The following is a 16,291-nucleotide window of genomic DNA, read 5'->3' on the forward strand; positions in this document are numbered from 1 at the left end:
CCAAAGACATGAATACAGCAAAAAGCAAGAGGAAGACTTTGACAAGAAGAATCATTAAGAAAATATGAAAACAGCAGAAGAGCCAGGGGGAGAGAATGAGTGATACAGTCACAAAAACCTATGAAAACTTTCAAGAAGGTTCAAGGGATTGGTGTTGCGCGACGTTGCGGAGTAGGAGATTTGGGGCTGAGGAAGGAAAAACTGAAACTGCTGGATGTGGCAGATAAGTGGATTTTCAGTTGACACCTCATTTGGAATAATTGGGACTCGTCAGTCTTTTTAGATCTCTAGCAGGCATGGAATCTCATTCTCATGAAATCATAAAGTCATGGAATCAACCAGTCTTGTAGTTCCCCATCTCAGGTGTTTCTCTCTCCTGACTAATGAGAAGGTGGTCTTAAGTCCTCTTTTGAGATCCCTTTCACCTCTGTTATTCTGTGATTCTTAGGAACCTTTGAACTTTTCAGAAATCCTCTTTAGGAATTTTAGCCATGTCTACAATAATTTCTGATACATTATTCCTCTGCCCATAACTGACATACTGAAGGGAGACCAGAAGGACCTACACACCGGAAAGAGGTGGGCCCTCGTACTCAAGTCAGACATAATTGATTTCTCACTCTAAGCAAATTCTCAAAAATGTGGGAGGACTCACAACTATCTAGCACAGGAAAGGCGCATATTAGGCTGCTTTCTTTTTTTTAGAGGTAGGGTCTCACTATGTTGCTGTGGTTGGACTTGAACTCCTGTACTCAAGCAACCCTCCTGCCTCAGCCTCCTGAGTAGCTAGGATTACAGGCGCACACCACCATGTCTGGTATAGGCTATTTTCATCCATCCCTGGGAAAAACAATGAGTGGGAGATCATTAACTAGTAGCTCTCTTATTATCATTTGTGATGGGAAGAACTTAAATAGATAATGAGTCACTGTGGGTTCCGTCCCAGTGGTGTACCTGGGACCTGAGTTAAGGCTGGTGAGAGATGGAGCATGTTGGTGCTCTGTCACTATCAGCAAGACCAAGCCACTGAAAAAAATCCTTTTGCGGTTTTATAGTAGTGGAAGGTCATGTGCTCTGGTAATAGATAAATCTCAGGAAAAGTGACTAAGGAAAAACTAGTATAGAAGTTATATACTACTGAATTGTGCAATTTACCCCCCATTCATGCAGTTCCTGGAAAATGAGAACTTAGCAAGACCCCACAACCACAAAACCAAAAGCACTTAATGTTCAGTCAGCAAACTCGTGATTACTCTATGTAGAAGAGTTTGTTGTTACAATAGACAGGAGGAGAGAAAGGGTAGTAGCCATGTGTCCTCAGGCACCAGGAGGAAGGATTGATTTGTAAGAGTTTCAAACCTGAGAGGCAATTTAGAAGAACTGACCGGGGGCTGGGGATGTGTGAAAGTTCGGCTTTCATGGATTGGTCATGTAGTACAATATTGGACTTCCTCAGAAAACTTCTGGTGCAAAAGTTTCATTTAGCTAAGAAATACTACAGAAGTAGTCCCTTTCTTTCACAGAATGCTGGCACATCCATGTCAGGCCAAGATCAAGAAATCACAAAATGTACAGAGGAAGTCGATCATTGTTTTCAGGATATCTGATTACTTTGAGTTTAATTTGGGATCTGTAAAAGTGTCTTCATTTATGCGAATTGCCTGGCTTATATTGATGATTACTTTCATAACCAAGTCAGGTAATCTTCTTACAAAGTAAGGGGAAGGCTGGGTGTGGTGGCTGGCTCACGCCTGTAATCCCAGCACTTTGGGAGGCTGAGGCAGGTGGATGATCTGAGATCAGGAGTTCAAGACCAGCCTGGCCAACATGGTGAAACCCCATCTCTACTAAAAATATATATATAATAATAAAATAAAATACAAAAGTTAGCCAGGTGTGGTGGTGCATTCCTGTAATCCCAGCTACTCAGGAGGCTGAGACAGGAGAATCACTTGAACCCGGGAGGCAGAGGTTGCAGTGAGCTGAGATTGTACCACTGCATTCCAGCCTGGGCAACAGAGCAAGACTGAGCGGTTTTTTTTCCGTCTCAAAAAAAAAAAAAAAAAAAAAACGAATTTGAGGGAAGAACAAGAAAATCCAAGTCCACCAGCCTCATTATAAATAGACAGCTTGCAACAAGCCAGCCAAGTATTTGCATAATATATATTGTGAGAGCCTGCCAGAGGCCTCTTCGTTTTGCATGGCATTCTGAGCGAGAGTTATGCAGGGTTGTGTGTGAGAAACTAGATGCCCCTTCTCTCCATTGTGGCATCCTGTATCAATTCCCTCTGTGTGCATTTCTGTTTCTTAGGAAGGAACCTCAAAATTTGCAAACCTGGACAGCAGTGTGAAAGAAAACCAGAAGCGTACCCAGAGGCGGCTGCAGCTCCAGAAGGACATGGTATGTCTGGCCCTCATCTTCCCTGACAGCTCACAGAGGAGAAGGGGCGCTTGCGGCTGGGCTCCCACATGGCACTGGCACCTTCAGTCAACAGGGCACCCAGGTTTCCAAGAAAGGGTCTCCCATTCTCTACCCCATTTGTTCTCAGCAGCCCTGGGAGGTCTGTAGGAGAGAGATGATTACCCCCATTCAACCAGTAGGAAGTAAACACTGGGTTGCAAATCCTGTTTTCTGGCAAAGTTGTTTTCTGAAGGTGAGCGGGAGTCTACAGCAGGTAGACTTCCTCCCTCTTGCAGTCTCTTCCACCCCCTCCTGCACTTAGAAGCTGCTCCACCTTGGCCTGAGGGCCTCCTGAGCTTCCTACCGTAGTCATCTTCTGATACGTGGTGACCAAGGAGAAAGAGTGTCTTCTCCACAGGGCCCTCGTCATTGTACTCAGAGATCCTTTCGTTTGTTCTAAACCCTCTAGTCATTGCCCAGCTCTCCTTACTAATCCCAAGGCTAACCAAATCTTTATAGTTTTCAATATTTAAAGGAGCGTCATGCCTCCCTCCTTAAGACTGAAAGATAGTTATTATCAACTTTAACTTCACTTTAAACTTCCGACTGTTAGCACAAAGTATGGAAGACCAGAGGGAGGAGAGTAGAGACTGACAAACTCTAAGTATTCTGCTTTAAGAGGATTTTCTCTTTCTTTGGAAGGCTGAGCATAAGTAAGAAGTGTTTTTGAATGATAGGACTCTTCTGCAACATGAAACCTATAAAACATTCACAGTGTTACAAACTTTTTTGGTTGTTCAAAGACAAGCTAAAAATAGCTGTTACCAAAAAATACGTTATTTTAGTACAGGATGAGACCTTGTACACAGAATGGGAAGGGCACACTGCAGCTGACAGTGAGTTCCTGAAGGACAAAACCCTCCTTGGTATGAACCTCACAAAGCAGTTCTGGCTGAGGAAGCAGCCAGCCTCATGTCAAGTAACCTGGCTTTACCCTGGTTGAGCCTTTGTGTTCCTGCTAAAATTTCCAGCATTAGCTCCATGGGATTTAGGATAAGGGATCCATGGGGACCCCTTTTTACTTTTCCTTTAGGATGGTTAGTGCCTTGGTGGCTTCGTGAAGAAGAGAGATGATTTTGAAGGAGATTTAGTGAAATGAATATAGTGTATCCCTGCAGTTGTAGGTAGAAGTGCCTTCACCTTCATTTCCAACTTTTTATTCTGGAATAAGTTTAGATTTACAGAAAAGCTGCAAAGCTAGAAGTTCAGTTTCCCTCATTGTTAACATCTTCTAAAACCATAGCACATTTGTCAATACTAAGAAACTGACACTGGCATGATACTATTAACTAAAATCTAGACTTCGTTTGGATTTCACCAGTTTTCCACTAGTATTTTCTTTCTGTTCCAGGACCCAATCCAGCGTACCAACTGCATTTTGTTGTCTGTCATCCCAGTCTCCTCTGGTCTACGACAGTGTTTTCTTGACTGTTTTTTATTACCTTGATGGTCTTAAGGAGTCCATCCAGGTATTCTGTAGAATGTTCCACAGTTTGAGGTTGTCTGCTGTTTTCTAGTGATTAGACTGAGCTTCTGGATTTTTAGAAAGAATATCACAGAGTGCAGTGTCCTTCTCGTCATATCACATCAAGGAGTGAATGAATGGTTTCTGTGTGACGTCTGGTGTCATGTTGATGGTGACACGAATGATGGTGATCTTTATTACTTGGTTAAGGTAGAGTTAGCCAGGTTCTCCCTTAGAGGTTACTGTTTTTCTGTTTCCCCCCTCTATTCTTTGAGAGTGAGTCACTAAGTCTAGCCCAAGGGGTCATTTTAATAGTGATGCCCCATACTTTTGTGGTACATACTTCTCGGTGTGCAACAGCCAGTGGTGAGACATTGACTATCCAGTACCATTCCAAACTACCAGGAATGTCCCCATGCTCTGAGAGAGAACAGATATCCTTCTCATTTGAGCCAAAGCAAAACACAAACCCCACTGTCAACACTTTTGAACAGATGTGTATGATCTCCTGGCTTTGAGGCTTGGTTTTCATCATTTCACAAGTTAGACATTAGATCATGGAGTTTCTATCCTATTTGTGTAGAAATGTTAAAAATGTTACTCATGGAGGTTAGCACCACTGGCCCCCAGTTAGGCCTTAAATACATCCATTTGCTCCAGCTTGAAGATTCCTAAAACCCTTCAACTTTTCAATAACAATAAAGACAGTTTTGCTTTGGTTGCTCTTCAGGGTGTGATGCAGGGAACTGTGCCCTACCTGGGCACCTTCCTGACTGACCTGACCATGCTTGACACTGCCCTGCAGGACTACATCGAGGTGAGTTCCATGTGAGTGGTGTGATTGGGCCTGCAGCCTTCCTTCTCACTGGATACCCCAAAGAGTAATTAACTTCTCTTAGTATCTTTTGAAGGTCCAAAAGTACATGGCATTGTGCTAGCTGCTAGGAGGAATACAAAGAATAATACCAAACACTAACACCAGAAGTGGTTCAAAATCCAGTGGAAGCAATAATATATCAAAATAAGCAGTGAACAGTAGTAATAATAGAAATTCAAACAAATGCACTGAGAGAACACGGGAGATCACAATTATTATTATTATTTTTGAGATGGAGTTTTGCTCTTGTTGTCTAAGCTGGAGTGCAATGGCATGATCTTGGCTCACTGCAACCTCCGCCTCCTGGGTTCAAGCAATTCTCCTGCCTCAGCCTCCCAAGTAACTGGGATTACAGGCACCACCATACCCGGCTAATTTTTTGTATTTTTAGTAGAAACAGGGTTGGTCTCGAACTCCTGACCTCGTGATCTGCCCGCCTCAGGCTCCCAAAGTGCTGGGATTACAGGCATGAGCCACCGCGCCCAGCCTAAGTTTTGTATTTTTACTAGAGACAGGGTTTCACCATGTTGGTCAGGCTGGTCTTGAACTCCTGACCACAGGTGATCCTCCCGCTTTGGCCTCCCAAAGTGCTGGGATTACAGGCATTGAGCCACTGCACTCGGCCCACAATTAACTCTTATGAGGGGTTGTGATGAAAAGGGCTTATGAAGGAGTAGGTTTGGGTTTGAACAAGACTTTAAGGCCACGCGCAGTGAGTCATGCCTATAATCCCAGCACTTTGGGAGGCCAAGGCAAGCAAATCACCTGAGGTCAGGAGTTCAAGACCAGCCTGGCCAACATGGTGAAACCCTGTCTCTATTAAAAATACAAAAATCAGGCTGAGCGCAGTGGCTCACACTTGTAATCCCAGCACTTTGGGAGGCTGAGGCGGGCAGATCACGATGTCAGGAGTTCGAGACCAGCCTGGCCAATATGGTGAAACGCCATCTCTACTAAAAATACAAAAATCAGCCAGGCATGGTGACACATGCCTGTAGTCCCAGCTACTCAGGAGGCTGAGCCAGAAGAATTGCTTGAGCCTGGGAGGCAGAGGTTGCAGTGAGTTGAGATCGTGCCCCTGTACTCTAGCCTGGGCGACAGAGCAAGACTCTGCCTCAAACAAACAAACAAACAAACAAACAAAACCAAAATACAAAAATTAGCCGGGCACGGTGATGGGTACCTATAATCCCAACTACTCTGGAGGCTGAGGCGGGAGAATCACTTGAACTTGGGAGGCGGAGGTGGCAGTAAGCTGAGATCCTGCCATTGCACTCCGGCCTAGGCATCAGAGTGAGACTCGGTCTCAAACAAACAAACAACAAAAAAAACCCTCAAGACTTTAATGTTGAGTAGGACTGCTTGGTGGGGTAGGGAGTTAGTCAAATTTGTGATTTTTCAAATGTGCTTTTCTTTTTGTATTGCTGTTTTCTTTTGTATTGCTGTGGGGTATTTTTCTCTCTCTCTGTCTCTTTCTCTCTGTGCCCCCTCCCTCTTCCTCTCTGTTCCCCCTCTCTACCCCCCTACTGCCTTCATCCCCCTCTTCTCTGAAAGGGAAAATACATGAAAACTCAGACAAACAACTTGTTAGTAGCAGCAATAAAATAATAAGTGAAGAAGAAATTTCAAATTGGAGATGAGCTTGAAAGATTGCTTGTATATTTCAGCATATCCTACCCCCTGGTTATCATATGCAACCAGCCTGCTTTTACTGTATCTTAATTAGAAGAAGTAGAAGTTATTTTGCATAGATCTACCTACCTTTGGGTTTGCCACAGTGTTGAGGACATGTTTATTCATTTTGTATTTCCTGACCTCTGTGTCTCTTCACATCCTCTTCCTCAGCTTATCTCAGGAAACACCCATCAGCGTTGGGGAATTTTGGGGAGTAATCAAAGATTGAGAAGTTAAATTCAGCCTACTGAGAATAGGAGCTGAGGGGATGAAGAATTGAAACTTAACTTTTCATGATGCTATGGAGAAATGACTTCCCTTTTGATAAACTATATGAGTCAATGACCATCTGTTTTAGTTGCTTTTGGTAAGGGAAAAAAGGGTAATGGAATATTTACACTAGCTTTTATCTTTACTGCTTCTGCAAGTGTCTTTGGATCCTGATTTGTAATTATTTATCATTACTATTTTAGTTGGTTTCAGACGTTTCAAGAGAAGACTTTCTGCCTATCCTGCCTTTTAATAATAAATTAAATTTTTTAAAGCAAAACAGGATTCTCTTCTTCCACAGTAGCCATAATTATAGGATCATTGATAACTGTGACTTTATCACCCCTTTGATCTATTTTAATGTGACCTACAGCAACATAAGGCTGTGTTTTAAAGGAGCTTGGTTGGTCACTCTTTTTATTAAAATTTCTTTCAGGGTGGACTGATAAACTTTGAGAAAAGGAGAAGGGTAAGTAGAGTTGATTGGCTGTGGTTTTCTGTTTTCCTTTGTCTGACCATGAAAAAAATGAAATAAATGGGGACTTAAGTTTCTTTGTAGAGGCAGAAAAAAATGAGTTACCACCTACTGAACGTTTATCATAGACCATTTTGCTTGGCATGCTCCTATACGTTATCCCCCACTAGCCTTATGAGGTGGGTTTTATCATCCTCAATTCAAAAGTGAGGAAGCTAGGACTCAAGAGATTTAATTACTGGACCAGAATCTCTTGGTGGCAAAGCCAGGGTTGTCATCCTGTCCTGATGCACCAAAGCCCACACTTCTTCCCTGTCCCCTCCTTATCTCCTTTACAATTAGTTTCAGCAATAGCAGTCTCACTCCTATAATTAATAACAATGTATTTTATACTTGAAGATTACTAAGAGAGTAGACTTTAAGTATTCTCCCCACAAATAAATATGTGAAGTAATGCGTATGTTAGCTTGATTTAGCCATTCCACGGTATATACATGTTTCAGAACATCATGTTGCACATCATGTTGCACACCATAAATACAAACAGTTTTTTAATTTGCCAATTAAAATAAAAACCAGGTTTACCCTATTAAGGATAAGGGGTTTCCGATGAGCAAGTAACATAGAAGAGTTAATAAAGATGGTAAACTCTCGTGGGTCTACTCGAGAGAGGAAAGGAAATAGTCTTTGTCTTAGGTGTAGGTAGTTATTCTTTTCCTTTCCTGTCAGCATAGGAAGGGGTGCTCAACATCAATGTCAGTCTTTCTGTGGACAGCACAGTTCTGAACTGTGCTATTCAAGATAAAACATTCTTGAAATTTTTCTGTGATTTTTATATTCAAATGGTATATTTAAATAGATATTTAAAGGACTCAAAGGAAAATGAGTGAGCAAAATAATAACTTTACCCTGTAGTATTCTCATTATTCTTTAGTACTTTCACATTCCACAAATATTGACTGTCTACTTTATGTAGGGGATTTGGGAATTACAGCAGAGAAAGACCAGAGCTCCCTGCCCTCATAAAGTTCACAGTCCAGGAGAGAGGTAGACAAATAAATAGGCAGTTGTAATACAACCTGACAAGGGTTTGTAAGCAGAAGTCGTGGGTATTAGAGAAGTATGTAGTTGGGGTATCTATCTCCAACTTGTAGGGCCAGAGAAACTTCCAGGAGAAAATGACATTGAAGTTAAAACCAAAAAGGCATAGAGGAGCTAAACCAAGCTGGGCTCTTCAGTAACAAGATACTAACCTGGACAAATGTAAATTTTCTGTCCCTTGTAGACGATCCTTTTTTCTTTAGCATGATGGTAGATATTCCTTGAGGATACTGAGACCAAGGGCTGAGGTCACTGGATGGAAAGTTACGATTTGGAGAGTCTGCCAGTTCTTGAGTTACTTCTGTCATGTCCTGTAATGATAATAAATTCAGTTATTGCCCCCTCAGTTCCCCTCTCGGTCATTTAACTTCAGAATAACCCTGGTTGGTAATCTCTTTCCTTTTTAGACTAGGATATTAAACTTTTGGAAAGTTTGACTGTAAAACCTAAACCTAAAGCTTATACCCATTGCTGACTTAAATTTTTTTTATTGAAACATCCAAAGAAGTATAAATAATTTTCAACATAATTATGTACTTGCCTCTATGTGAGTTTTAAAAGACTTAGTTAAATGATTTAGTGGCGTAGTAAAAACCCAAGGATTCAGGAAATCTAAACATTCAATTTTATGAGACCTAGGACTGTTTAGATACTCAGCCCTACCAAAACTTATTTATTGAGGGATAAAGGTTGAAGAAGATGGGGATGGGGAACTTGGGAGCTCCCTGATTAAAGTATTTGTTTTCTTTTTTTTTTTTTTTTTAAGAAATATGAATAGAAATTTTTCATATATTTATGAAGTACTTACAACCTTAAAAATCATTTTTCTATTCCAAGGATGAAAGTGAAAAAGAGAAAAAGGAAGCCACTGGGACTTTACATAGTGACCAGTTTGGGTTGCTTTGGTAGCTTGTTTTATTCCTATAAATTGCTTTTTCAAGGAGAAAAGAGGATTAAAAATTAAAGCATACAAGGACTTTGGAGAGTTTGAGTTAGCTCCTTTATTTTTAAGGAAGCAGTATTTCAGAATCCTCCTAGATGGTTTTCTTCATCTTTTATCCTAGTGTGGTATATTTTCATGTTGAAAAGATCTGTATTTGGGTGGTCTTATTATCCAGTCTTTTTTTTTTTTTTTTTTTTTTTAAATTTTTGGTATCCTGTCTGCTTTAGGAATTTGAAGTGATCGCCCAGATAAAGCTCTTACAGTCTGCCTGCAACAGCTACTGCATGACCCCAGACCCAAAGTTCATCCAGTGGTTCCAGAGGCAGCAGCTCCTGACAGAAGAGGAGAGGTGGGCTCACCTGTCTTTCATCAGGGGAGAACTGAAGCGTTGGCAAGAAAAATGCTGCATTTAATACCTCGCCGGGTCATTTATTCAACAACTATTTAGTGAGCAGCTGCTAGGTTCCAGGTCCTTGGTTTTCAAAGGCGCATGGTGTGGCAGGAAAAGCTGAGGTGATAGCATCAAGATGTACTTTCAGACTCTTGCTTGGCCACTTATTTATCTTTGTAACCTTAACAAGTCATTTGTTCCTCCCTATCTTCAGGATGCTCATCTGTAGAGTGTTTGTTTGTGAGGCGTAACTACGATCTTCTGTGGGATTGCTTTGTTAGAATGCGTGTCCTTAGTGTTATCACCACCACCATTGTCACCGTGTTTGTCATTCCTGTTAATTGATGGTACCTTTCCAGGGAGCTTTCAACCTAGAGGGGGTGAGAGACTCATGAGGCATTGAAATATGATGGGTAACTACATTGCTACAGAACCTATGGGAAGAATTGGGGAAAATAAGGAAAATATAAAGGCATTAATATTTAGGCTGGAAATATTTAAAAGAGAGACAATAAAAAAAAGAGAAACAAGATTTTGCCGTAATAACAAAGAAGAACTGGAAAATAACGTTCCAGACCAAGAGAGAACACAAGCAAAAGCTTGGTGGCCTGACATGCTTGGCATTTGGAGGAACAGTGATAACTCAGGTGTGGCAGGGACACAAGGAACAGTTTCAAAATAGTGGGGTGGGCATAGAAAGGCACGTTCACTTGAGTGCCCTGCCCATTGGCCCAGCTCATCCCTGTCCTGTAGCCTGCTGGTTGGCAGATTGGTCTGCAGGCCATATGTGGCCCACTGCCTGTTTTTACATTTTTAAATGATTGGGGCGAAAAAAACAAAAAAAAGAATATTTTGTGACATGAAACAGTTATTTGAAATTCAAATTTCATATCTACATAAATAAGATTTTTTTGAAACACAGCCCATTCATTTACATCTCATCTGTGGTTGCTTTCATGCCTTAAAGACAGAGTTGAGTATTTGCAACAGAGACCATATGGCCCACAAAGCCTAAAATACTATGTGGTCCTTTACAGAAGAAGTTGGCCCATCCCTACCCTAGCCCAGGGAATTTCTTTGGAAGTTTATCATAAGGGAGAGTGAAATTGACAGCAAAATAAGTATTGACAAAAAAAAAATGATGTTTAGAGAAGTATTGGAATGAATTAATGACAGCATTTGGATTCAAACTCAGGTCTGCCTGACTCTACAGCCTAAGTAAGCTCTGAAGATGGCTGTATAATGTCGGGCACCCTTCCCCACCTACCCAGTAACGAAATACATCTACTGTCTAGAGCTACGAGCTTTCGTAAAAGACAATTGGAATCACATATAAATTCCTCTTGTGCTTGTGTTCGTTATATCTGCCTGGCAGATAGAGGTCTGAACCTGGAGCATTTTAAATTGAGGATATTTTGGCAATTAAAAAATTTAAAAAAATATTTGTAGGCCACCCTGGCCAATGTGGTGAAACCCCATCTCTACTAAAATAAATAAATAAATATATATATATATCTTTATCAGTAATGTAATTGCCTATGTCTATTCATTGACGAGCAGATAGATTGCAAAAGTCTTTTCATTTTCTTTGGATAAAACTAAGTCATATGTGCATGTGCACACACACACACATACAGAAGAGTAGGAAAGAGGTAATAGAGAAGAAATAGGAGGGGGAGGTAGTAGAGGAAGGAAGATTATTCCCCTGGCCTAGCAGTGGGATGAGACTGATCAGAATGGAGTTAGTTTTTGATGCTGCCAAAGTGCATATATCCTTGTATTTGAAACACGCAGAATTAAATAGCCTCAATCCATATGCCAGTGGAGGTGAGGGAGGAAGCACGTAAGATAAATGTGTCAAATCGGGCCATTAAGTCAGTACCCCCTGATGTTTATGATAGAACAAGGTTTGTATATAACTTTACTTTGAACAAAGAGCCTTCTCTAAAACAAAACCAGCACATTGTGTGAATTTAAATCTGTTTTTCAATTCTTTAACTTTGACCTCATGGAGCCCCCTTCTCTTTCTCAGCTATGCCCTGTCATGTGAGATTGAAGCAGCTGCCGACGCCAGCACCACCTCGCCCAAGCCTCGGAAGAGCATGGTGAAGAGACTCAGCCTGTGAGTGTACCCCAGGGGTTCTGGGGCTCCAAGAGGGTCCCATCAGAGTTGTGAGTGGAGATGTCTTCAACAGGATGACCTTGAGCCAGGGTGAAAGTGAAGAGCACTCCGCTCATTTGTTAAGCTGTTTATCCTTCTGTCATGAACTCAAAGCATTTGCTAAGTTCATTCTCCACTGCCTTCTCTGTCGTGAATCACCATCTTCTCCTTCCTGGATCACTCCAGTAACATCTTCACTGTCTTCTGGCTGCCCCTTACCAACCATTCATTCTCTACTAAATAGCTAGGTTGTCTTTTAACATGTACACCAGATTATGTTGCTTCCTATAGCTTTTATTTTAAAATAAAACCCAAACTCTGTATCCTGGTTTACTAGGCCTTACGTGATTTAACCTGCAGCCTTCCCTCTCTCACAGCATTGCCCTCTGTTCACCAGTGTCGAGGATGTTTGCACTGGCTGTGTCTGGCCTGAAATGCTCTTTCTTCATGGCTGGCTCCTTCAAATATTAGCAAAAATGTTATGTGCCAAGAGAGAACCCTTTCTAATGTTGCTGTCCACCCCTCATTCTCATTCATGTTAGCTGCTTCCTCCAGTGGAACGTAAGCAACCTGAGAACAGGAACCTTGTCTATCATGCTTGCAGTTGTATTGCCTGAGGCCAGCAGTTTGAGACTAGCCTGGACAATGTAGTGAGATCCTGTCTCTACAAAAAAAATCACTTCAAGTATTAACTAGGCATTGTGGTCCATGCATGCAGTCCCAGCTACTCAGGAGGCTGAGGTGGGAGGGTTGCCTGAGCCCAGGAGTTCAATGTTACAGTGAGCTATGATTGTGCCGCTGCACTCCAGCCTGGATGACAGGGCGAGACCCTGTCTCGAAGAACAAAACCAAACAAAACAACAAGTATATATATATGTGTATATATATGTATACATGCATGCTATGTGTGTGTGTATGTGTATATATATTCAGTGTCTAACTTTCAATATGTGCCTGAAAAGTCACCATTATTTTTAATGAAATTAATTAGTTAATATCTTTTTGAGGGTTTGGGGGGATCAGGATTCCGACTGTCTTTATGGGCATTTGATAGTTCCCAGCACTGTCTCTCCACCTACCTCAGTGAGTCACATTGAGACACAGAGGCAGGGATGGCACATGACCTCGAGTGTTACCATGTCCCCGGTGTAACATAAAGACCTCTGTTGGACATGGATAGCAAGGTCTCCCACCACCAGCGGCCATGCAGGCTGCTACCTGCCATCAGATGATATGAGGCATTGTGGATGGGTTGGAACATGTGCTTTAGTAGAAAGCATCTGGAAGATAATCCTATGTTTTGCTCACCCTCTCTTTGTTCAGATGGCTATTCTGGCCCTGCTGAACTCTAAATTGATGAGCTTTTGGAGTCAGCTCTTGAGGAAATTTTTCATAGTATTTTGCTGTCTTTTCATCTTTGCAGATATGGGGGAATAAACTACTGAGATAATCTGAGGGGACTGACCATGCCTTGTCAGCTGGTAAGACTGGCACGTGCACAGGGAATCAGCTCCCTGATAGAGGAGTCCAGACCTGCAGAGGATCCTGGGTGTCCACTCTGCCAACTGAGGCCGCAGAAGGAGCTGGGAGCTTCTGGACCCACTCTGGTGGTCAGAGGTTCTTAAGGAAAAAACCAAAAATGCTCAATGCAGGCAGGCCTAATCCTGAGTGCCGCTACCTCTGTCCTGCTGCCTTCTCCCCATCCTCATTTCTATGCTACTGCTTCTCTGTACTCCTCTCCAAGCCTGGGATCTAGATGTTTTGTGGTGGGTGCTGTAATACCTCTGGATCCTCTCTCTTCACTGACACAGACAAGTGTTCAGTCCTATGAAAACATTTACTACGAAATCCAGAGAGGGCAGGACTGTGAGGGTGCTATGTCCTTCACAAAGTGTGGTAGGCACTCAGTACATCTCTTATTAGTAAAATCTTGCTGGGATAACCCTTGGTATCTGCAGTTGAGTTTGAGCTTCTGTTATGAAAGGAGGTCATATGCCCCCATCTTATTTCTTGTACATACAAGGATATTTGCATACCATTATTTTCAAAAGGTTTCATGATCTTCTTAGCATGTTTACAAATCTGGAAAATGTATTTTTGCTGTTCCCACATTTAATGGCTCATCATCCAAAGAGGTTGGGGAAAACTTTGGGTGCTTAGGCCTTGAAAGTCAGAGATGCCTGCTACTGAGTCAGAATGAACCTTCACAAAGCAGGACAAAGCAGGACCTTATTGAATTGTAGAAATGGAAGAACGCTAGAGACTCTGATGAGATAATGGATGGAGGACCACTAGTTGACATCCTTCAAAGATCTACATTGTAATTTATGGAGCGGTAAGACAAGGGCATTATTTTTGCTTCTGTGATCAGAGTTTAGCTCATACCCCTATAGTCCCTGTGATGCTTGGAGGGTTATAAAAGGAAGACATGGAAAATGGGGCTGGAGATAGCAGGGTGGAGATGAGGCAGAGCAAAAATATGCTTGAGCTCTTGGAATTCAAGCATATAATTCTGAAAATATTTAATAAAAAATCAAGTTCATCTTCAATATTTCTATTATTGTTATTTTATAGTCAGTACTTGTTTAGGTTCAGCCCACTTGCTAGTTGTCTTGCATGCCATTCCTTCTTACATCTGACTCCTGCCCTCCTTTTACCACTACTTGTGGTATCATCAGTTAATGGTAAACCCTCTCAGTGTTAGTCTGAGAAAGTCTTTATTTTGCTGTCCTTCTTGGAATTATATTAGATGGGTATAGGATTCAAAACTGACTATTACTTTCACTCAGCACTTTGGTGATATTATTCAGTGTCTTTTGACTTCCATGGTTGCTTTTGAGATGTCTGATATCTGCTTAATTACTATTCCTCTGTCTTATGTTCCCATCCCTGTTGCTTGCTTGCTTGCTTACTTTTTTCTTTTTCTTTCTTTCTTTCTCTTTCTTTCTTTCTTTGTTTTTCTTTCTTTCTGTCTTTCTCTCCTTTCTGTCTCTCTTTCTTTCTCCTCTTTCTCTCTCTCTCTCTTTCTCTCTCTCTCTCTCTTTCTTTCTTTCTTTCTTTCTTTCTTTCTTTCTTTCTTTCTTTCTTTCTTTCTTTCTTTCTTTCGAAAGAGTTTTGCTCTGTTGCTTAGGCTGGAGTGCAGTGGCACGATCTCGGCTCACTGCAACCTCTGCCTCCTGGATTCAAGCAATTCTCGTGCCTCAGCCTCCCGAGTAGCTGGGATTACAGGCACATAGCACCACACCCAGCTAATTTTTTTGTATTTTAGTAGAGATGGGGTTTCACCATGTTGCCTGGCGTGGTCTTGAACTCCTGAACTCAGCCTGCCTCAGCCTCCCAAAGTACTGGGAACACTTTGAGAGCCACTGTGCCCGGCCCCCTGTTGATGTTAAGAATTCCTTTTGTCTTTGATATACCAGTTTAAGTGAGAGTGTAGTCTTACCCTATTCAGGATGTGGCTCTTGGATGGGAGGATTCCTATGGTTCACCAAGTCTGGAATCCTCTCAGCCACCATCTCTTCTGATATGGGCCTTCTTCCATCCTCTCCATGTCTTCTGGAACTCCTCTTACACATATGTGGGGCTTTCTTATTGCTTTCTCAATATCTTTTCACTGTTCTTTCTATGTTTTTATCTTTTGATGATGATTTTTGAGGATATTCTTCAGATCTGTTGTCTAGTTCATGATTTTTTTCTTCAAGTTATTTAATCCTTCCACTGAGTTTTAAATTTAAGTCACCACCTTTTTCACTTAGAGGTGAAATGTTTTTCAAATTATATTCTTCCTTTATTAGAATCTCTTGCTCTGAGCTCCAGTTTTCAATTTCTTCTATATTTTTATTATTTTCTAACATACTTATTTTGTAGCTTGGCTTATGAGACATGCAAATATTTGTTGGATGAATAAGCACATTATTAGTTTTGTTCTGACAGTTCTCAAATTTGAAGTTCTCAGGAGTCTAAGCCTGCTTTTTCTTATGCCTGTTGGCTCTCTCTTTCAGTGGAATATTTCCTTGTGTGTATTTTGTAATTTTGTACCACAAGTTTATCTTTATCAGGGGATTCTCTGAAGCCTGGGCTGAAGGTATATCCCTCTAGCAAGATTTTCCTTTTTTTTTTTTTTTTAAAGAAAAAGTCTAGTTTACCAGCAGTGTCACTGGTTGAGAGTTTCTAACCCCTAGACCACATAAATAGCAAATTGGAATGAGGCACAGACCCAGCTCACACGACTTCATAGGAGACATTTTTCTTCTTTCCATGCTCAGGCGAAAACAGGCTTCGTGTTGTCTTCCTATGCTGGTAGAAAGATACTTTTCTGGCCTGTCTTTTTACTAAGGGTATAGCCCTTTGTGGTTCCTGGCTGTATATAGTTTTGGTTCGAACTCCTCACCTTTCATAAACAGAAATCCTCGTTTTTGGGCCCTGTGTGTACATTAAAACCCACATCACTATTTTGCCAAGATTGGCACCTCC

General features: G+C 41.5%; 1 protein-coding gene across 3 annotated transcripts in view; it reads left to right on the forward strand.

Moving 5' to 3' along the window:
- Positions 1-16,291, forward strand: part of RGL1 (ral guanine nucleotide dissociation stimulator like 1) — a 291,199-nt gene that overhangs the window by 258,307 nt on the left and 16,601 nt on the right. For all 3 annotated transcript variants that reach the window (XM_015121590.3, NM_001266879.1, XM_015121585.3), the window contains 5 exon segments: positions 2,312-2,401; positions 4,657-4,743; positions 7,184-7,216; positions 9,494-9,615; positions 11,690-11,779. In XM_015121590.3, coding sequence (XP_014977076.1) covers positions 2,312-2,401; positions 4,657-4,743; positions 7,184-7,216; positions 9,494-9,615; positions 11,690-11,779 — 422 coding nt within the window.

This window comes from Macaca mulatta, chromosome 1, assembly GCF_049350105.2.
Source record: "Macaca mulatta isolate MMU2019108-1 chromosome 1, T2T-MMU8v2.0, whole genome shotgun sequence".
NCBI lineage: Eukaryota > Metazoa > Chordata > Mammalia > Primates > Cercopithecidae > Macaca > Macaca mulatta.